This window comes from Leptonychotes weddellii, chromosome 10, assembly GCF_054177405.1.
Source record: "Leptonychotes weddellii isolate Sample4059 chromosome 10, ASM5417740v2, whole genome shotgun sequence".
In the NCBI taxonomy this organism is placed as follows: domain Eukaryota; kingdom Metazoa; phylum Chordata; class Mammalia; order Carnivora; family Phocidae; genus Leptonychotes; species Leptonychotes weddellii.
The window spans coordinates 24,162,124-24,183,910 of NC_138378.1; the positions used below are offsets into that span (position 1 = coordinate 24,162,124).

Here is a 21,787-nt window from a genome sequence, read left to right on the forward strand (position 1 = left end):
GATCATGACCTGAGCCGAAGGCAGTCGCTTAACCAACTGAGCCACCCAGGCGCCCTGTCTTCCCAATTCTTTAGCAATTGTTTTGCACAAGAAAATGTTCTCTCCAGTCATTAGAAGATTACTAAACAAGGCTTGGGGAGTTTGGAGAGTTTGGGGGGTGTGGTAAAGGGGATGAGGAGTCCAGTTAATTAATTAATAATGTTTCTCCCCTTTGAAGCTGATCTCACTGATCAGTTTTCCTGGTTCCCCCATGTGGAGGCAGAGGCCAGGTTTACTGGCCCTTGCCTCAGACTTCTGTGGGAAAAGGAAACCTGCTGATACCCAGTGAATTAATTGCTGGGGGGTGAGGAGGAGGAGGGACCATAAGCATAATATCAACTCTCTCCTTGGTGGGCACAGTATTTTAGTCCTGCTAGAGCTGTGTGCCCTCGGGTGGCTATTCTAAACCTTGGTGTCCCCCGCTTTGGCCAATCTAGGGCTCTGGAGGCAGATTGCCTACCCTGGCAGGAAGAGATTGCATTACAATACAGTGTCCTGTTATAATAATGCAGCATTACAATAGCTATGGCTCTTGGGAGGCTTTTTGAGCCTCAGTTTCCTCCTTTGCATAAAGAAACCAAAGAACTGGGCGCCTGGGTGGCTCAGTTGGTTAAGCGCCTGCCTTCGGCTCCTGTCCTGATCCCAGGGTCCTGGAATGGAGCCCCGCATTGGGCTCCCTGCTCAGCGGGGAGTCTGTTTCTCCCTCTGACCCTCCTTCCTCTCCTGCTTTCTCTCTCTCTCTCAAATAAATAAATAAAATCTTAAAAAAAAAAGAAAGAAAGGAAAAAAAAGAAACCAAAGAGCTCCCCTCTAGAGCTGTGGCCAGGGTTACAGAACATGATCAAGGCAAAGGCTTCACACACAGTGAAGTAAGTACACAGTGCCTTGCAAGAACTAAGAGATCGAAAAACCACTTCTGTCATTATTATCAAAATACCAGGCAAATACTGTATTAGGAATCAGAGAGGGTCGGAGACACCTAACTTCACCCAGCAGCAGAGTTGGGATCAGAACTCTCCCCCAGCGGGAGGGGGAAGCTAGGGGTGCGGCGGAGGAGGTGAAGAAACGTCCCAGTGGTCTGAGGTGTGAGCCCGGGGGGGCGAGTCCCAGGTGTGGAGCCCGGGAGGTAAGGTGACCCTTGCCCAGCGCCCGCGCCCGCGAGGAGCGCATTCCCAGCTTCCCGCCAGAGGTCCGCAGGTGACTGGTCGAGCGCGGCGCAGTGGGGGAGCGCTCTAGCCGGGTTTGCCGTCTCCATGGCGACCGCCCGCGCGGCGCCAGCCTGACAGCCCGTCCCGGTTTTATGAATGGGTGACGTCACGGGCCTGGCGTCTAACGGTCTGAGCCGCTTGTTCAGACGCTGACACAGACCCGCCCGGGAGGTGCAGGGGGGAGACTCGAGCTCCGCAGCTGCCGCGCCGTGGGAGGGAGACCCTGATCGGAGGTCTTTGTGGGGAGGGGGGGAGGAGGGGACAGGAAACAGCCAAAAAAGGGAGAAAAATTCTAAAATCACTAGTTGATGCAGATTTGGGGAATTTTTGCAGGGGATGCAAATTCAGGATAGCATCAGGGGTGCAGCCCCTCTCTGGGCGCCTTCTATCCAGTTCATGTCCCAGAGGATCCGCCCCCAATCCCAGAAGAAGACTTTCCGGAATTAGTTGCTCCCACCCCGAGGGGCCTGGGTAAAGCCTCCCTGGTTCCAGGAACATTAACCAGCAACTTTCTCTGGGAATTGAGTAAGGGAGGCTGGTTCTGGGGAGCAGAGTGTAAAGGAGGGCCCGCTTTAAGTTTCGGCCCAAAGAGCCGGGAGGTCAGGCTCCCAGAAGCCCAGGCTCTAGTCCTGCGCTCTCTAGATAACCCAGAGCTAGCCGCTTCCCCATCCGAGCCTCAGTTTCTCTCATCTGTAAAATGGGGCTGGAGAGGTGAGAAAATGAACCTGAGAAAAGTGATTCTTGAAGTCTTTTCGTTGTGGGCAATGCCTCCTTTGCGAGAAGCCCAAGGTAGCCCTCACCTCCACTAGCCACCCCGCCCCGTGCCCTCCCACTCTCTGTTCTTGAGACTCGGGTTCCCTTTCCAAGGCCGCCAGGGTGCACTAGTAGAGCAGGAGGCGGGACCCAGAGGCACCGGAGGCCACGCCTCAAGACCGCCCATTGGCTGCTTTTGAACCTCTGAGCCCGCCTCTGGCGGCGGGGGCAGTGGGCGGGTGGGCGGGGGGAGCTGCGGCGTCTCTATAAGAACGGCTGCGGGGCTCGGCCCTCGCATTCTACAACCGTCTTCTCTCCGCTTCGAGGTTTTCGCCCTCGCCCGGCGTCCGCCTCCTCCGTGCGCTTTGCCTCCCTTCTCTTTCTCCGACGCCAGAATCATGAAGGTCGCCAGTGGCAGTGCCGCGGCCGCCGCGGGCCCCAGCTGCGCGCTGAAGGCCGGCAAGACTGCAGGCGGCGCGGGCGAGGTGGTGCGCTGTCTGTCCGAGCAGAGCGTGGCCATCTCGCGCTGCGCGGGGGGCGCCGGGGCGCGCCTGCCCGCCCTGCTCGACGAGCAGCAGGTGAACGTGCTGCTCTACGACATGAATGGCTGCTACTCGCGCCTCAAGGAGCTGGTGCCCACCCTGCCCCAGAACCGCAAAGTGAGCCGGGTGGAGATCCTTCAGCACGTCATCGACTACATCTGGGACCTGGAGTTGGAGCTGAACTCGGAATCTCAAGTCGGGACCCCTGGAGGCCGGGGGCTCCCTGCCCGGGCTCCGCTCAGCACCCTCAACGGCGAGATCAGTGCCCTGGCGGCCGAGGTGAGATCCGAACTGGAGCGCGGGAGCATTTTCTTTCTACAGATGGGTAAACTGAGGCCCAGAGGGAGGCGGTGGGGGGGGGTATTTGGCTGTACGTCCGTCCCATCCTTTCGGGCACCTGGCTATGCAAGGATGCCCAGGGAGATCGGAAAAAGCGCTCTCTCAAAAGTGTCTCCTGGGGCAGGGCTTGCAGCCTTGCCCCCTCCAACCCGCCTGTCTCACCTCTCCTCTCTTTCACAGGCGGCATGTGTCCCGGCGGACGATCGCATCTTGTGTCGCTGAAGCGCCTCTCTCAAGGACTGGCGGACCCCAGCCCTCCAGGGGGCGAGAAGAATTCATGCTCTGATCCTGCCGAGCGCCTTGCCGGAGCTGGGGAGGAACAAGATTGAGATCAGCGACCGTGGGGCGCTTGCTGGATCCAGCCCAGGGCCGGGGGACTGAGGAGGGCAGGCTGACCCTCCCTCCACACCTACCAGATACCAGAGACTTGGGGGGACCCCCAGTGTGTTTCTATTTTTTGAAAAGCAGACATTTTAAAAAATGGTCACGTTTGGTGCTTCTCAGATTTCTGAGGAAATTAATTGCTTTGTATTGTATATTACAATGATCACCGAGAATATTGTTTTACAATAGTTCTGTGGGGTGGTTTTTTTGTTGTTGTTGTTGTTATTAAACAAATACTTTAGACTGCGGTAAAGTTGCAGTGATTTCTTGGATTGAGGGGAGGGCCTTGGGATGCGGATGACCCCTGACCCTTTTCACAGCTCGTGCTGGGGAGGGGGGAGGGGGACTAGAAGGCCACATCTGGACTGTCGCTTTTACCGACCTGAACTGCGTGTTTTCCGGTGTCTTTAAAGTCCATTCTTTCCCCATCACTGGCCATTTCCCTGCTCCCCCGTGCCATAAAATTAAATCCTCTAGACCTCTAGGGTCTCTCCAAGTGGTCTTGGGCCATCTGGGCCACCTGGGGAGGTTGTTAAAATGCAGATCAACCTGCCAAGTTCCCCTCTCGGTTGAGTATTCCACAGGCTATGTGTAAGTTGGAGAACCAGGTGACTGAGCTGCCTCCATCTTTGCCAAGATAGGGGAAGGGGAGACCTAGAGGAAAGACTTGCCCAGAGTTTATCTGAGGCACGACTTCTGTTGCCCCATTCCCCAGTAGAAGGTCCTTCCCCTGTTGGGCTGCCTAGCCCTGGATTGTAGCAGGCAGCCCCGGGGCTCCCAGCTTGTCCAAGTGGGTGAGCAAGTTGGCAGGGCCAGCCTGGGCACAGCTGCTGGGCCACCTGCTCTGGGTCCAGGCTCAGCCCCCTCACCCTGGCCTGGGTATGCCAACAGCACACACAGCCCTCTCTCCCCCAGGGTTCCCGTGTGGGCTGAGGAGGAATGGGAGTCAGTCCCCAGCTCTTGAGCAGGAGAAAGATGTCATTGGCAAGGGACTATCTGCCTGGACATGTGCAAGTTTGTACACGGGGGAGTGCCTATGAGTGTCTGGGCCTGTGTTAGTGACATAAGTGAACTGGCAGATCCTCCCCCCTCCCCCCGTGGGGCTGGGTCATCTGCTGGTATACAGGCCTAGGGGTGTGGGTAAGGATAAGCATGCGGGTGTATGCAGAAGGGCAAATGCGAGCACATGTGTTCTGCAGATAAGTGCAACCTCCAGCTGTTTAGGCTTGTGTGTTCTGCCTCAATGCATTATGGGCATCTATGCATGGGTTTGGCTTGGTGGATGGGTCTGTATGTCCGGGAGCTTCCGAACCACACTATGGGTTTCTAAGTGTGTAATTGTTCTGTAAGTTGGCTGGCATTCCTGGGTCTCTGCTGGTCTGGGGTGGAGGTGGGGGCAGCTGTGTTCAGGCAAACCCTCCCTCAGAGGTTCAAGTACCAACTTTCTGAGCAATTGTTAGGCCCTGGGGACACCACCCCTCAAGTATCCCTACCACCTCAGTTCCCCCGTAGTACCCAGGGAAAAACCGAGCCCCAGCAAGGGCAAAGGACTTATCCCAGAGAGGGCAAGGACTATTAATGCATTTTGTCAATAAATGGAATAAAATAGATAGCACCTAGCACCACCAGCCGGCTCCATGCTCAACTCTTTACATAGGGGATCCCATGGATCCCTGCGGGGCTAAAGCCAGGATTCTGATCCCAGGTTTACAACAACAAACTGAGGCTCGGAAGAGATGAACAGCATCAGGGACAAATGCAAGATCATCACCCGCTGAGCACTAGCACTGAGCCAGGTGCCACCCCACCCCAAGCACGTCATGGACTTAATCAAAGAACACAGTATCTGGAGGTAAATTATGCCCTTTGCTACTCCCCACTCAACGCCCCACCCCGCTGCTGTTTTGTAGCATTCACCTCTCCGAATTGTAGGGACTAAACGGAATAGAGCATTTAGCACACAGCGTTGGATAGTTACAAATTATCATTATTAACTGTCGCCTGTGTGTCCTTGGAGTGTCCTCAGAGGCACACGTGCGCACCCATTCCCTCCCGGGGCGGCCCCGCTGCGAGCCCACCCACGGGCACGTAGGCGTGTCCCCCGCGCGTCCTCCCACACGCGGCAGGGCCTCGTTCCAGGGGAGGAAGGGGCTGCGGCGGGGGCCTCGGCCACCTTCCCCCCCCCGCCGTTCAGGCGCACTCTGGCTTCCACGTTTCCCTCTTTTCCCCTTTGGCCGGGGCCCAGCCCATCTGGAGGCCGGCTCGGCGGCGGCCTGGGAGCGTTTCCATCAGCTGGGCCCGAGGAATGCGGAGCTATTTAACCTGAGCATCCCCAGGTGTACGGAGGCGCCTGGCTGTCTGGGGCCCGCCGCCTTTGGCACGGCCGCGCTAGACAAACAGCGCCGCCCCCGCCCTGCCCCTCCGCCCGCAGCTGCAGCCGGGCCTGGGAACCGGCGGGCGCTGGGCTTGCATCAGGCTCGCCTGGCGGGGTGGGGGTGGGGGGCACAAGGGGCGGCGTGACAGTGTGTGTGTGTGTGTGTGGCACGCACGACCCTGCTGTGTGTGGAGTATGCGAAACTCTTATGTGTGTGTAGCACCCAAACCTCTGCTGTGTGTGTGTGTGTGTGTGTGTGTTTTGCAAATCATTAACTCCTTAACCCCTCCTGGACAGGGTGCAGGGAGGAGCTAGGGCAGAGGCCACGTGGAAAGCCCAGGACAGGGTTTCTTGGGCATTGGACCCTGCCTGCCCAGGGCTGTGGGCCTGAAACCTGAAATATTTTTTTGTTTTCTTTAACAAACACTTATGGAGCACTTATTATGTGCCAGGTATCATACTAAGCTCTTTTTTTTTTTTTTTTAAGATTTTATTTATTTATTTGAGACAGAGAGAATGAGAGACAGAGAGCATGAGAGGGAGGAGGGTCAGAGGGAGAAGCAGACTCCCTGCCGAGCAGGGAGCCCGATGCGGGACTCGATCCCGGGACTCCAGGATCATGACCTGAGCCGAAGGCAGCCGCTTAACCAACTGAGCCACCCAGGCGCCCAATACTAAGCTCTTTTAAAACTTAATTCATTTAATCCTCCTCACAGCTGTACAAGACCAATGCTATCATGCTCGTTTCAATAAAAATAACCAGAGCAACAACAGTAATAATAGGCTCACGTTTCAGTCGGGAGGCCGCCAGAACACAGCCTCTGGATCACCCTTGATGCTCCTCACTTCACCTGTTTCCGCCTCTGTTTTCTCATCTGAGAAATGGGATCCAGAACCGTGGCTCCAAGGATCAACTGAACCAGTGCACATAAAAAGTTTAGCACCAGGGGACACCTCAGTGGCTCTGTGGTTGAACGTGCAATTCCTGATTTCGGCTCAGGTCATGATTTCGGGGTCGTGGGATCGAGCCCCGCCTCCGGCTCCATGCTGAGCAGAGCCTGCCTGGGATTCCCTCTCTCCCTCTCCCCTTCCCCCCACCCTAAAGAAAAGAAAAAGGAAAAAAAAGCTTAGCACCGTGACTGGTTCATAGTGGACACTTCGTGTACCTCGGTGTAAAATGTTCTAAGCCCTTACTGTGGGGACTGACTCATCAGGCCTGTAGGCCATTGCTAGTTCTGCTTTTCAGCTGTTCACCTTCAGAGAGGCGAGGTGACCCACCCAACGCCACACTGGGACACTGACTTAGAGGGCTTTTCAGAAATCAGGTTGGTCCGATCAAGGCTTATGAGGGGCTTCAGGTTCTCATAGGACATCCAGTTGAGCTGTTTCATCATATTTCCAATTGAAATCATACCTGGTCAGTCTATATTTTTGTTTTAAATGCATAAGCTGGAAAAATGCAAGACACATAATACCTATCACGATTTTTGCAAACCACGTTTTGGCATTTCTTAAAAAAAAAAAAAAAAATCTAACTACAGCCTCAAAAGACGGAAATGGCCGAGGCTCTGTTGACCTCTGAGAGGTGCTGGGCCAGGTTCTGTGTGACTGGGTTATGGGAGGCAGGTCACGCAGCTAGACACGGGTCTTGAATCGGGTAGCAACCAACCAAATGGTGGAAATGTCTGCTTCTGTCCCAGAGGCCGAGGGGTCACCGGGCCCCCACTTCTCCATGCACACCCTCCCCTGCATAGGGGTAAGGGTGCTTCACATGCAACCAACCTTATACCTGCCTGTTTGAGTCACCCAGCGCTCAGAGTTGGCTTAATAAGGAGGTGCCCTGGCGCCCCCCGCATTTTGTCTCCTGAGACTAAGGCTCAGCCATATAACCTTTACCCGTGCCAGCTACTCATACTGAGCCCCAGTAACTCCTGGCCAGATAGGGCTATCCTCAGCACAGGGTCACACAGAGCAAGGCTTTCCTGGGACAGGCGGGCCTGGGATCCCAGCCGGGCTGCCAGAGGGAAAGGAGGTGAGTCATGGCCAGGCCAGGGTCCGGGAAAGGGAAGGGAAGGGAAGAGAGGAAACCAGAAGGCCTGGAGGCCCACGTGGTTGGAGGGGGAGCCCTTATCTTCCCAGACCCGCCCTGGCTGGTGCTTCCTGCTCCAGCTCTTGCAAAATCTTTTTCCCAGCGCTGCCCCCAAGGTGGGCGCCTTGGGCTAATACATAGTTGCATCAGGGGCTTGTGCAAGGGGCAGCTGGAGAGTGGGGAATGGGGAGGCAGTAGCTGCAGGCCAAGAGGGGCAAGAAAAGGCAGACTCGGCTTCTAGGCCCAGTGCCACTTCTCATTGGGCACTTGCTTCACCTTCCAGGCCCTTGGCATCCTCAGCTTTAAAATGGGTGTTATAGTCACTGTTCTGAGCCTTCAGTGAGATCATCCTGATCCCATCCACTCCTCAAAAGTCTCAGTTGGCTGAGCGTCTGCCTTTGGCTCAGGTCATGATCCCAGAGTCCTGGGATCAGTCTGGCATCGGGCTCCTTGTTCAGTGGGGAGCCTGCTTCCCCTGCTTGTGCGCGCGCGCTCTCTCTCTCTCTCTGACAAGTAAATGAAATCTTTTTTTAAAAAAAAAAAAGCCCCAGGCTTGGCCATTGTCATCTCTCCCTGGAAAACTGTGCCAGCCCCAAGTGGTTTATTCAACAAATAGTTATAAATCTTCGCCGATGTGCTAGGAACTAACGGTTTTGCAGGAGCTAACAATTTAGGTAAAAATCCTTGCCCTCTTGAAACTTACATTCAACTGGAAGAAGACGGGACAGTAAATAAACATGCACACGTGGAATCAGAGGTGGATTTACCCTGCAATGACTGAAGCTTAAACTTCAAGTCTTCTCGTCTGGAAAGAGTCCTAGCAACTTGTTCGCATATTTCTATGCGATTTTGTAAAATTTTGTAAAATTTGCAAACCGTTGTGTCCAGGTTGCAAAAATCTAGTTTCCACAAAACCTAGATTCTCCCCTGTATATCCAAAGGGGGTGGCACCACAGGATCCAAGCTTGAAGGCTGCAGGAGGCAGAGCAGAATCAAGTCTACGGGTGTTATTCGTTTCTTCAGCTTGAGACCCCAAGTTCCCTGAGTGACAGAGAAAGCCAGGTAGATTATTATTATTATTTTTTAAATATTTTATTTATTTATTTGACAGAGAGACACAGCAAGAGAGGAAACACAAGCACAGGGAGAGGGAGAAGCAGGCTTCCCGCCGAGCAGGGAGCCCGACGCGGGGCTCGATCCCAACACCCCAGGATCATGACCTGAGCCGAAGGCAGACGCTCAACGACTGAGCCACCCAGGTGCCCCAAAGCCGGGTAGATTAAAGCACTCAGCACACAGCTGAACTCGCTCGCACACCAGCAAACGTGGGCGCCCCGTCCGCTTCGGCTTTCTTCGGGTCACTGGCGCCCTCTCCCGGAAAGATCCAGAAGTGCGCCGGCGCGAGCGAGGAACACAGCCAGGGGCCTGCGGGCGGCGAAAGCTGGTGCCTTGGCGGCCTCTCGCGGACCATCCGGGAACTGCAGCTGGAGCTGTGCGTGCGCTGGAAGAGCACTTCTGTGTCTCGTATGTGGATGTGTGTCTGCCTTCTTGTACACAGCGGGCGACCAATCTAGAAATCTCCGCCCTCAGCCCTTGCTCTTATCAGGGCATTAGCTACCCTTTCCCCCACTATCTCATCCTCTTTGTTCTTCCTTGCTGTGTGACAGCGCCCTCTGAGACCTCATTACCTCATCCATAAGAGCAGATCTTGAGGGCGCCTGGGTGGCTCAGTTGGTTAAACGTCTGTCTTTGGCTCAGATCATGATCCCAGGGTCCTGGGTTCCAGTCCCACATCAGGCTCTTCGCTCCCCCTGCTTGTGTTCTCTTTCTCTGGCAAATAAATAAAACCTTTAAAAAAAGAAAAACAAGAGCAAGAGATCTTGGGCAAATTCCTGAACTGTTTAAACAATTGTGAAATGTCTTACATACAGAGAAGAGCAGATATTGCTGGTGTATACAGTTTAAATGTAATAATAAAAGGAACATTCAGGGACCAGCCACCCAGCTTAAGAAATGAAATATTAGTCCTTTTGAGGCCCCTGTGTGCACCTCTGGATAAAATCCCCACCCTCCCTGCAACACATCTCACCACTCTTCAACTTTGTGATAATCAATCATTTGTTCTTTTATTTTTTTCCACATATGTACCAGTATGCATTCTTAAACATACTGTTGCTTAATTTTACCTGCTTTTGCCTTTTATATAAATAGAACCATACTCTGTGCAATTTTCTGTCCCTTGGTTTTCTCATGCAATATGAATTACATGAGGGTCATCCATGGTGATGTGTGTAGCCTTAGTTCACTCACTTCCACTGCTGTATCGTATTCCACAATGTGATTTTTTTTTTTAAGATTTTGTTTATTTATTTATTTGACAGAGAGAGAGAAACAGCATGAGAGGGGAGAGGGTCAGAGGGAGAAGCAGGCTCCCCGCTGAGCCAGGAGCCCGATGTGGGACTCGATCCCAGGACTCCGGGATCATGACCTGAGCTGAAGGCAGTCGCTCAACCAACTGAGACACCCAGGCACCCCACAATGTGATTTTTTTACCCAAGCTCCTCTTGGTGAACCTTTGGGTTGTTGCATGGGTTTTGCTATTATCAGTGGTGCTGCTCTGAATGTCTTTGTGCACGTCTCCCGGTGAATGTGTGTGAGAAGGATGGGCATGCGCAGTTTAAATGTTACTAGGTTGGACTGGAGTCTGACTAAACTCAGAACTGGGAGGTCCCTAAGGCATCACTTTACCCAACACACCTATTGTAGTGATAAAGAAAGGGAAACCCAGAGAGGTGAAGTGACTTGCCCAAAGTCCCACAGCCTTGGTGTCCTGGGCTAAAGTCATGCCTCAGGAATAATTTGGGGGATATTTCCTTCCCATTTTGAGGATTAGCAAGATTATTTTACATTTATTTTGTTTGTTTGTTTTAAGTTTATTTAAGTAATCTCTATACCCCACGTGGGGCTCGAACTCATGACCCGGAGAACAAGAGTCACGTGCGCTTCTGACTGAGCCAGCCAGGCGCCCCTATTTTACCTTTAAAATTTTCCTCTGGGCTGGTTTTAGAATTCTGGACAAAGTAGAAACACAGACTGCTCCTTGGGCACCGTCCCGCGGACAAACACACACTCACACTCATCCAGTCTCCAAGTCCTGCCAATTTATTTTTATTTTTAAAGATTTTATTCGTTCATTTGAGACAGAGATAGAGAGAGAGACAGAGCACAAGCAGAGGGAGTGGCAGAGGGAGAGGGAGAAGCAGACTCCCCGCTGAGCCGGGAACACAACGTGGGGCTCGATCCCAGGACCCCGGGATCATGACCTGAGCTGAAGGCAGACGCTTAACCAACTGAGCCACCCAGGCGCCCCTCCTTGCGGAAGTTTTTTAAAAAATAACCACACACACACACAAACCCCCCCACACAAATTCTTTGATACTCCCTCCCATCAAAAGGAGGCTCTATATCCCCTCCCCATGAGCCTGGATGGGCTTTTGTGACTGCTTTGACCAACCGATGACAGCCAAAGTGATGATACCTGTCTTCCAAGGCCAGATCATGAAAAGCCATTCAGCTTCTGCCTGGTTTTCCCAGGGCGCTCACTCTGGGGCAAGCAGCCGCCCTGTAAGCCTGCCATGAGACTGTCACCCTGGCAAGGCCCTGTGTAGGATCTGGAGGACACTTCCAGCTGAGCTCAGCCTTCCAGTCACTCATGTCTGAGTGAAGCTATATTGGGTCCTCCAGACCAGCCTGTCCATCAGCAGAGTCCCACTGAGAGATCCCAGTTGATGCCACAGGGAACAAAAGAATCACCCAACCAACCCCTGCCAGAATTCCTGACCCACAGAATCTCTGAGATGTAATAAAATGGCTGTTGTTTAAGCCATTACATTTGGGGGTAGTTGTTGGCAGAACAGTATACAACCAGAACAATCCTGTTTGCTTCCTTATTTATCCTATCTCCTTTCTCTAGAATAGGTGCTCCATGAGATGCTTTGTTCTCTGCTGTATGCCCACCATCTAGCACAGAGCACAGTTGGTGCTCAATAACTACTTGTGGAATAAATGAGACAATGAGTGAATAGATGTATGCACACCACACTCGGGTCCAGCTCTATTCACCCTGCTGGGTAGAGTTTCTGCGATAATCCTGCAGATACCTTGCATTGGGAAAACTTCTAGCTTCTGCCATCCCCTGGCAGTCCAGTCCCTAACCCTGGAAGGGGGTACTGAGAGTAGCTTTGTTCACTAACGGTCACTGTGGTATCAGTGCCCCCCACTAAGCACCACCTGCCATGGCCTCTTTTTGGTGTTCCAGCCTCCAGTCTTCACCTAAGGAGGCCTCCTTTATCTGAGGTCACCTCCTCCAGAAAGCTAGTCAAGTTTGGGAACTCTCCCAAGCTCCTTCTGGCTCCTAGAAACCCTACTCCCCCTGCCCAGCTTCCTGATCACAGACAATTGCAGGGATTCCCCTAAGATCATCCCCACCGAGGGCCTTGAGAGCACGTCCTTGCCCCATGTTGCCACCTCCCAACCTAGACGTAGAGCCCTCTCTTCCACAGTTCAGTCTTCCAACAATGACAGTCCCATCCCAAGATACCTACTATGTGTCATGCCCTGTGCGGCCTATTTTGCTGCAGGTACCTCATTTCAACATCTCCACAGCCCAGTGGGAACAGATTCATAATTACCCCATTTTATTTATTTATTTTTTAAAATTTTATTTTTTTTAAGTAACCCTGACACCCAACGCAGGGCTTGAGCTCAATCTCGAAATCAAGAGTTGCATGCTCCACCGACTGAGCCAGCCAGGCACCCCAACCCCATTTTGTGAATGCGAAAGCTGAGGCTTCAAGAGGAAAAACTAGTTCTGGGTCATGTCATGACTGGCAGGTGCTCTTCTGGGATCCAGTTCATCATCATCATGATCATGATGACTGAGGCTCTTTTTTTTTTTTTTTTTTTGGTAAGTTCTACACCCAACATGAGGCTTGAACTCACAACCCCAAGGTCAAGGTCATATGCTCTTCGGCTGAGCCAGCCAGGCCCCCATGACTGTGAAGAGAATGGTCCACTACAGGATGCTAAATTTAATGGGTTAAACTTGAAGTGGACACAGGATATTTTCATAATTTCGAAGTGTCTCCCTTAATACATTTAATAATTACAAAGAGTAAAACAATAATTTTATAGTAGAGAAATCCAGCAGATAACACCTCAGCCAAGTGATCAAGGTGAACATCACCAGTTAAACACGTCAACCTCAGGACCCCCAGTAGAGGGAAAGAGAAAAGCATGACATCGAGTCTGTGGTATTTTCCCCAACAGTGCATAACCTCAACCTGATCATGAGAAAAACCTCAGACAAACCCAAACTGACAGACATCCTACAAAATAGCTGGCTTGTCCTCTTCAAAAGTGTCAAGGTCATGAAAAAGAAGGAAAAACTAAGGAACTGTCACCGACCGGAGGAGCCTAAGGGGACATGAGGACTAAATGTAATATGAGATCCTGGATTGAATCCCAGAACAGAAAAAGGACGCACACTGATAAAATCCAAATAACTTCTATACTTTAGTTAGTAGTAATGTACCAAGGTTAATTTCTTAGTTTTGATAAGTGTTCTCTCATGTGAGACGCTGACAAAAGGAAAAGCTGGGTGAAGGGCATACAGGAACTCTCGGTAACTTTTTTATTTTTCTAACTGCTGTAAGTTTAAAAATTATCTCAAAAGGAGGGGCACCTGGCTGGCTTGGCCGGTGGGGCACATGACGCTTGATCTCGGGGTCATGAGTTCAAGCCCCACCTTGGGGGTAAAGATGACTTAAAAATAAAATCTTAAATAAATAAATAAATTTATCTCAAAGGGGAAAAAAAGACATTAAAATTAAGAAAGAGGGGGAGATAACAAAGACTAAGCAGGAGCAATCCTACTACAGCTTATCTCACCACAGATTACAACTGAAAACTCAACAAATACAAAAAGCAGTTACTGAAAGAAGAACTCTGTAAAGTAATAATAGAGAACAGATTGGGGTGAAAGGTCAAAATGTGAAGAACAACTAGTGTGGCAGCAGTGAGTTTCCTGGCACATTTTTTTCTTGTGGGCGCCTGGGTGGCTCAGGCCATGATCCCAGGGTCCTGGGATCGAGCCCCGCATCGGGCTCCCTGCTCTGCGGGAAGCCTGCTTCTCCCTCGCCCACTCCCCCTGCTTGTGTTCCCTCTCTCGCTGTGTCTCTCTCTGTCAAATAAATAAATAAAATCTTTAAAAAAAAATTTTTTTTTCTTGTGTCTTCTTGCTTTGACCCAGGGTGCTCTGAATCAGGAAACTGCGTGGTTAAAGATTTTATTTATTTATTTGACAGAGAGACAGCGAGAGCAGGAACACAAGCAGGGGGAGTGGGAGAGGGAGAAGCAGGCTTCCCACTGAGCAGGGAGCCCGATGTGGGACTCGATTCCAGGACCCTGGGACCATGACCTGAGCCGAAGGCAGACGCTTAACGACTGAGCCACCCAAGCGCCCAGGAAACCGTGTGGTTAAGCAGGGCAGCAAAAATGCCAAGCCTGACATTCTGGCCAGAGAACTAGGAAAACGCGCAGTCCCCCCATCCCGCCCCCAGGGAGCTGGAGGGTGAGGGGAGTCCTAGTCACGATTTGTATTTAATCTTTGTTGCCACCTGGTCCTGCCCCAGGGCAGCCTCAGTCTGCTCTGCTATTCCCAGTCCTGTTGACAGAAAACCCACCCTCTAGAGGAAAGAACAGGGAAATGGGTTCCCTGGGACGTGAGTAGTATGGTAATCCTCCAAACCTCCTTTCTTCTCTATTTTCTTTTGCTGCTTTGCCCTGAGAGCAGGCCCAGCAGCTAGGAATTGGGAGACAGCTAGTAGTTACAACTCCAAGAGAACTTCATTTTTTTTTTTTTTTTTTTGAGGGTGGGAGAACCAGAGGGAGAGGGAGAGAGAATCTTAAGCAGGTTCCACTCCCAGCACGGAGCCTGACATGGGGCTCAATCCCACAACCCTAGGATCATGACCTGAGCCGAAATCAAGAGCCAGACACTCAACTGACTGAGCCACCCAAGTGCCCCAAGGTTTTATTTTTAAGTAATCTCCACACCCAGCATGGGGCTCGAACTCACAACCCAAGATCAAGAGTGGCTTGTTCTACCAGCTGAGCCAGCCAGGTACCCAGAGAACTTCATATTTTTGACCAGAGGACCAGAAAAAGGGGCCCCTGGGAGCAGAGAACATCCAGAAAATCTTGGAGAGGAGAGAGCGGATAAAGGGAACCCTGTAACTCTCTGTAGGAACCAACACAAGTCCTGGGCTCAACCCCAAGCTGTGCCTGTGTGGAACACACCCCAAGAAGGATGACAACGGCTTTGAGTACTGAGTCACCATTGAAACCACTGCCCAAGTCCCAGACTAAGCCCCACACCAGGGTTTTGAAAAGAAAATGGATATTAGAATCACTGCCCCCAGAAGGTGACATAGAACACGAAGTCTGAACCTAACTAGGTTTGCCTGCTAAGAAAAAAAATAAGTTTTCCAGAGGTTTTTAACAGTACCCAGAGTCGCACAAGATAATATTTAAAATATCCAGGATACAATGTAAGGTTACTCAATAAGGAATACCCAACTGATTCTCAAAGAAAAAGACAATCCGTAGTCACCAACCATGAAGAGACCCAGATGTTGGAATTGTCAGACAAAGACATTTGTAATCATTCTCCATGAGGGAAAGATGAGTGCTTGAGAAATGAATGAAAGAACAGGCATTCTCAGCAGAGAAATAGAAATTATTATTATTATTTTTTAAGATTTTATTTATTTATTTATTTGACAGAGAGAGACAGCGAGAGAGGGAACACAAGCAGGGGGAGTGGGAGAGGGAGAAGCAGGCTTCCCACGGAGCAGGGAGCCCGACGCGGGGCTTGACCCCAGGACCCTGGGATCATGACCTGAGCTGAAGGCAGACGCCCAACGACTGAGCCACCCAGGTGCCCCCAAAAAAATATTTCTTAAATTGAACAGACTTAGGGACATATAGGACAATATCAAAAGATCTAATATTCATGTCAGTGGAGATGCTTATTGGTGCAGAAAAAATTATTTTTATTTTATTCTAATTTTTTAAAAGATTTTATTTTTAAAGTAATCTCTACACCTAATGTAGGACTCGAACTCACAACCCGAAGATTAAGAGTCACATGCTCCACCAAAGAATCTAGCCAGGCGCCCCCAGAAAAAAAATTTTTAAAAAATATTTTATTTAGGGGCGCCTGGGTGGCTCAGTTGGTTAAGCGACTGCCTTCCGCTCAGGTCATGATCCTGGAGTCCCGGGATCGAGTCCCGCATCAGGCTCCCTGCTCGGCAGGGAGTCTGCTTCTCCCCCTGACCCTCCCCCCCTCATGCTCTCTCTCTCTCAAATAAATAAATAAAATCTTTAAAAAAAAATATTTTATTTATTTGAGAGAGAAACAGCATGAGAGGGGAGAGGGTCAGAGGGAGAAGCAGGCTCCCCACTGAGCTGGGATCCCGATGTGGGACTCGATCCCAGGACTCCGGGATCATGACCTGAGCCAAAGGCAGTCGCTTAACCAACTGAGCCACCCAGGTGCCCCAGAAAAAAAATTTTTAAATGATGACTTGAATTTTCCCAAATTTGGTGAAAAATATAAATTTACAGATTGAAGAAGCTCAGCGAATTCCAAACAGGATAAACTCAAAGACAACCATGCCCAGATACCCCGTAACCAAACTGCTGAAAACCAACAGAAAGGGAAAAAAAAAAACCCTTGAAAGCAGCCAGAAAAAAAAAAAAAGAACACTTTATGGGTGCCTGGCTGGCTTAGTTGGAAGAGCATGTGACTCTCGACCTTAGGGTTGTAAGTTCGAGCCCCATGTTGGGTATAGAAATCACTTAAAAATAAAATCTTTAGAGAGAGAGAGAGAGAAAGAAAAAACCACTTTACAAATAGGTAACAATCATTCGAATTATTATATATTTCTCATCAGAAACCATGGAGGCCAGGGGGTCTGCTCAGGTCAGTGATCTCAGGGTCCTGAGATTGAGCTCTGCTTCCAGCTCTGAGCCCTGTGCTCGGAGCTCAGCTCAGAGTCTGCTTGTCTTTCTCCCTGCTCCTTCCCCCTCACATTCAAGTGTTTTTTTTCTCTCTCTCTCTCTCAAATAAATTAAAAAAAAAAAAACCTCAAAAATAAGAAAGAAAGAAAGAAAGAAACCATGGAGGCCAGAAGACAGTGGAACAACCTCTTTAAAGTGGTGAAAGGAAAAGAATGGTCAACCCACAATTCTACATCTGGTAGAAATATTCATTCAGGAATAAGAGCAAAATAAAGACCTTGTCAATGAAGGAAACTAAGAGAATTTATCATCAGTGAGTTTTTTCTAAAAGAATGCTAAAGGAAATTCTTCAGGCCAAAAGGATATGATTTCAGAGGGAAACTTGGAACTTTAGGAATAATAAAAAAAAAGCAACAAAGAGGTAAAGAGATGAGTAAATATAATAGATTCTATTTCTCCTGTCAAATTCTTTCTTTCTTTCTTCTTCTTCTTATTTTTTAAAGTAGGCTCCACACTCAGTGTGGAGCCCAGTGTGGGGCTTGAACTCAAGACCCTGAGATCAAGACCTGGGCTGAGATCAAGAGTCAGATGCTTAACCGACTGAGCCACCCAAGCACCCATCCTGTCAGATTCTTGAAAATATATATGCCTTAAAAAAAAAAAAAATATATATATATATATATATGCCTTGCAAGCGCAAATTGGCATTTTCTGGGGTGTTTCAGTGAATGTAGATGTAATACATATGACAGCTGAAACATGAAGGGAGAAGGTAAAGGCACCCACGTGGTTGTAAAGCTTCTATGTTTTACCTGAAGTGGTTAATTATTAGCACTAAATAGACTGTCAAAAGTTAAGTAGGTAGGGGCCCCTGGCTGGCTCAGTCAGTGGAGTGTGGGACTTCTGATCTTGGGGTTGTGAGTTCAAGCTCCACATTGGGTATAGAGACTACTTAAAAATAAAATCTTAGGGGCGCCTGGGTGGCTCAGTCGTTAAGCGTCTGCCTTCGGCTCAGGTCATGATCCCAGGGTCCTGGGATCAAGCCCTGCATAGGGCTCCCTGCTCGGCGGGAAGCCTGCTTCTCCCTCTCCCACCCCCCCTGCTTGTGTTCCCTCTCTTGCTGTGTCTCTCTCTGTCAAATAAATAAAATCTTTAAAAAAAATAAAAAATAAAAAATAAAAAATAAATAAAATCTTAAAAAAAAAAAGAATAATAACCTAGCAGACCTAAATTTGCACTTCAATAATTACATAAACATACTAATTATTACATAAATGCACCAATTAAAAGACAGCAACCGTTGGATTAAAGTTAAAAAAAAAAAGCAAGACCCAACTATATTCTGCCTACACAAAGCCCACTTTAAATATAATTATATGGGTGGATTAAAAGAAGGATGGAGAAAATATACCATGGAACCACAAATTAAAAAAAAAGTTGAAGTGGCTATATTAATAACAGACAAAGCAGAATTCAAAACAAGAAAAATCACCAGGGATAAAGATGGACATTATATAATGATTAAAGGGTTAATTCACCATGAAGACATGACAATCCTGAGTGTGTCTATGCTTATCAACAAAACTCCTAAATATGTAAGGCAAAAGCTGATAAATCTGAAAAAAGAGGGACACCTGGGTGGCTCAGTTGGTTAAGCATCTGACTTCAGCTCAGGTCATGATCCCCGGACCCTGGGATCAAGGGCTCCCTGCTCAGTGGGGGTGGGGTGGGGGGGAGGTGGTATCTGTTTCTCCCTGGCCCTCTGCCCCTCCTCCCTGCTTGTGCTCTCTCTCTCTCAAATAAATAAATAAAATCTTTAAAAAAAAATCTGAAGGACGCCTGGGTGGCTCAGTTGGTTGGGTGGCTGCCTTCGGCTCAGGTCATGATCCCAGGGTCCTGGGATCGAGTCCCACATCGGGCTCCTTGCTCAGTGGGGAGCCTGCTTCTCCCTCTGCCTGCCTCTCCCCCTGCTTGTGTTCTGTCTCTCTCTCTCTGACAAATAAATAAATAAATACATCTTTAAAAAAATAAAAAAATAAAAGATCTGAAAAAAGAAAGTCACAGTTATACTTGTGAATATCAACACTCCTTGTTCAGTCACTGATAAAACAGTAATTTAGCAAAAATATGAAGGATCTGAACAACACTTTCAGTGAACTTGACCTATTTGACATTTATAGAGAACTCAACCTAATAGTACAGAACACATTCTTTTCAAGTACACATGGAACATTCACCAAGATAGACTGTATTCTGGGCCTTTTATTTATTTTTTATTTTTTTACTTGAGATTTATTTACTTGAGAGGGAGAGAGAGAGAGAGAGAGATCATGACCAGAGCAGGGAGGAGCAGAGGAGAGGGAGAAGCAACCCCACTGAGCAGGGAGCTCTGGGCCTTTTATATTGAACAAATGTTTAAAAATTTAAATGATACAGAATATATTGTCTGATCATAGAGCAATTAAATTAGGAATTAGGAACTGAAGGATATCTGGAAAAAACCCCAAATATTTGGAAACTGAACAATGCACTTCTAAATAACCCGTGGGTCAGAGAAGTCTCCAGAGAAATTGGAAAATGTTTTGAGTCAAATTAAAATGAAAATGTAACATAACAAAATTTGTGAGAGGCAGCTAAAATAGAGCTAAGAGTGAATTTTATGGCATTAAATACTTATATGAGAAAAAACGGTCTCAAATCAATAATACAAGCTTCCATCTTCAGAAACCACAAAAAGAAAAAGCAAATTAAGCCCACACCAAATAAAAAGAAATGAAAAGCAGAAATCAATGATACTGGACACAGAAAAACGACGAAACCAAAAGCTGGTTCTTGGAAAGATCAGTGTGACTGGTCTCCTTATAAAAAGGGGAAATTTGGACCCAGAGACACTCCTAGACAATATTAAGAGGCACCGGAAGAAGACAACCCGCCATAAACCAAGGAGGCCTCTCCTCACAGATGCCGGAAGGAAGAAAAGCTGCAGACACCTTGACTTTGGACTTCTAGCTCTTAGCACTGTGAGACAATACATTTCTCCTGTTTGAGCTACCCAGTCTGTGGTACTTTGTTATGGCAGCCCCAGCAAACTAATACAACCAATAAATGAATTTTACAGGGTCACAGGATCTAAGGTCAACATACAAAAGTCAATTGCATTTCTATATAATAGCAGTGAACAACTGTAAATTGGAAAAGTTTTAAAGAAGCATTTACAATAGCATCAATAAAAATTAGATTGTGAGGTATCAATCTGTCTTAGTCCAATCAGGCTGCGCTCACAAAAATACCATAGGTTGGGGCGCCTGGGTGACTCAGTCGTTGAGCATCTGCCTTCGGCTCAGGTCATGATTCCAGGGTCCTGGGATCGAGCCCCACATCAGGCTCCCTGCTCAGCGGGAAGCCTGCTTCTCCCTCTCCCACTCCCCCTGCTTGTGTTCCTGCTCTCACTGTGTCTCTCTCTGTCAAATAAATAAATAAAATAAAATAAAAATACCATAGATTGAATGGCTGACATACAACAGACATTTATTTCTCACAGTGCTGGAAGCTGGAAATCCAAGATCAATGTGCTGGCAGATACCGTATTGGTGAGAGCCGGCTTCCCTGTTCATAGACAGTTGGCTTCTTAATTGCAACCTCACAGGGCGGAGGGGAAGAGGAAATTCTCTGGGATCTCTTTTGTAAGGGTCCTAATCCCTTTCATGAGGGCTCCACCCTCATGACTAATCACCTCCCAAAGGCTTCACCTCCAAATGCCGTCACATTGGGGATGTGATTAGCATACGAATTTTGAGGGGACCCAAACATTCAGTCATGGCACCACCAGATCCCACTTCATCCCCATCCTGGAAGTGGAGGGACATGAGGGAACAGGCCTGGTGTACAGAACATGCAGGCCACTAATGCTGTGAGTTTCTGTGTGTACTTTTGGGAAACAAAAAGTGCTGGGAAGAAAATAGATGTAGACTGATGAGGAAGGGCACTTTCCATAATGTCAGGGACAGTCTCTCGGAGGTGGTGTTTGCGCTGAAACTTAGAAGAAAATGGTTGGGTTTGGGGTGTCAATACTTAACATCCTCTTTCTTGCTTAAGTTCTGAAACAACTGCATCACATGAGGGGTCAGGTACATGGAAATCAAAATAACATTTGATTCCTGTTGCGGTTACTGTTGCACATAACCAACCACCTGAGGGGCGCCTGGCTGGCTCAGTCGGAGGAGCATGCAACTCTTGAAGTCAGGGTCGTGAGTTCCAGCCCCACGTTGGGTATAGAGATTACTTGAATAAATAAGTATTTTTATAAAACAAAACAAAACCACCTGAAAACTCCGTCTGTAAAGCTGTGTCTGACGCTGATGGATCCTATGGGCAGGAACTGAGAAAGGTCACAGCAGAGATGACTTGTCTCTGCATCAGTGTTTGGGGCTTCAGTTGGGAAGACTTGGCAGCTGAGGGAGCCCATGATGGCTGGGGGCTGGCATCCTCATGACTAGAAGCTGAAGCTGCTGTGGGTTGGCATCGAAGCTGGTCTGCCAGCCAGAACATCTACAGATAACCTCTCCATATGTTCTCTCCACGTGTTTGAAAATTGTGTCCCACATCAGGATATGGCACTTTTAGGATCTAGCTTTAGAGGTCACAGAGCATCATTTTCACCACGTTCTATGTTTAAGGCCATCGCAAAGGTACACCCAGGTTTGAGGAACGGGGACATAGATCCCACCACCTGACAGCAGGAGTGTCAAGGTCACATTGTAAAAAGAGTCATTTGGAACTGGAGCTATTGTTGAGGCCACAAGAACTGACAAACTTGTTTGTGGAGCATAACTTAGTCTGTGGGTGTTGGGCCAGTAAAGCTTTCTCAGATGGAAACATGAGAGTGGAAATAAACGAGTCTTGCTCTTGAGAGAAGAGCATGTCAGCAGAGGGGAGAGCGGTTACAAAGGCACTGCTGCGGGCAAGAGCAGAGTGT

General features: G+C 48.9%; 1 protein-coding gene and 1 long non-coding RNA gene across 2 annotated transcripts; both read left to right on the forward strand.

The window, feature by feature from the left end:
- Window positions 1–2,290: 2,290 nt before the first annotated feature.
- Window positions 2,291–3,518, forward strand: ID1 (inhibitor of DNA binding 1). The gene is made up of 2 exons (XM_006727515.3): window positions 2,291–2,821; window positions 3,062–3,518. The coding sequence occupies exons 1-2, from the start codon at window positions 2,399–2,401 to the stop codon at window positions 3,101–3,103; spliced, it is 465 nt and encodes a 154-aa protein (XP_006727578.2). The 5' UTR covers window positions 2,291–2,398; the 3' UTR covers window positions 3,104–3,518.
- A 3,776-nt stretch (window positions 3,519–7,294) lies between these two features.
- On the forward strand, window positions 7,295–9,596 carry LOC145723689 (uncharacterized). The gene is made up of 3 exons (XR_014148946.1): window positions 7,295–7,671; window positions 8,274–8,402; window positions 8,840–9,596. It is a non-coding gene; the product is annotated as an uncharacterized LOC145723689 (long non-coding RNA).
- The last annotated feature ends 12,191 nt before the right edge of the window (window positions 9,597–21,787 follow it).

Coding starts and splice junctions, on each gene's coding strand:
- ID1 (XM_006727515.3), top strand. CDS start 2,399: ATGAAGGTCGCCAGTGGCAGTGCCGCGGCCGCCGCGGGCCCCAGCTGC. Junction 2,822..3,061: donor TCAGTGCCCTGGCGGCCGAG/GTGAGATCCGAA, acceptor TCTCTTTCACAG/GCGGCATGTGTCCCGGCGGA.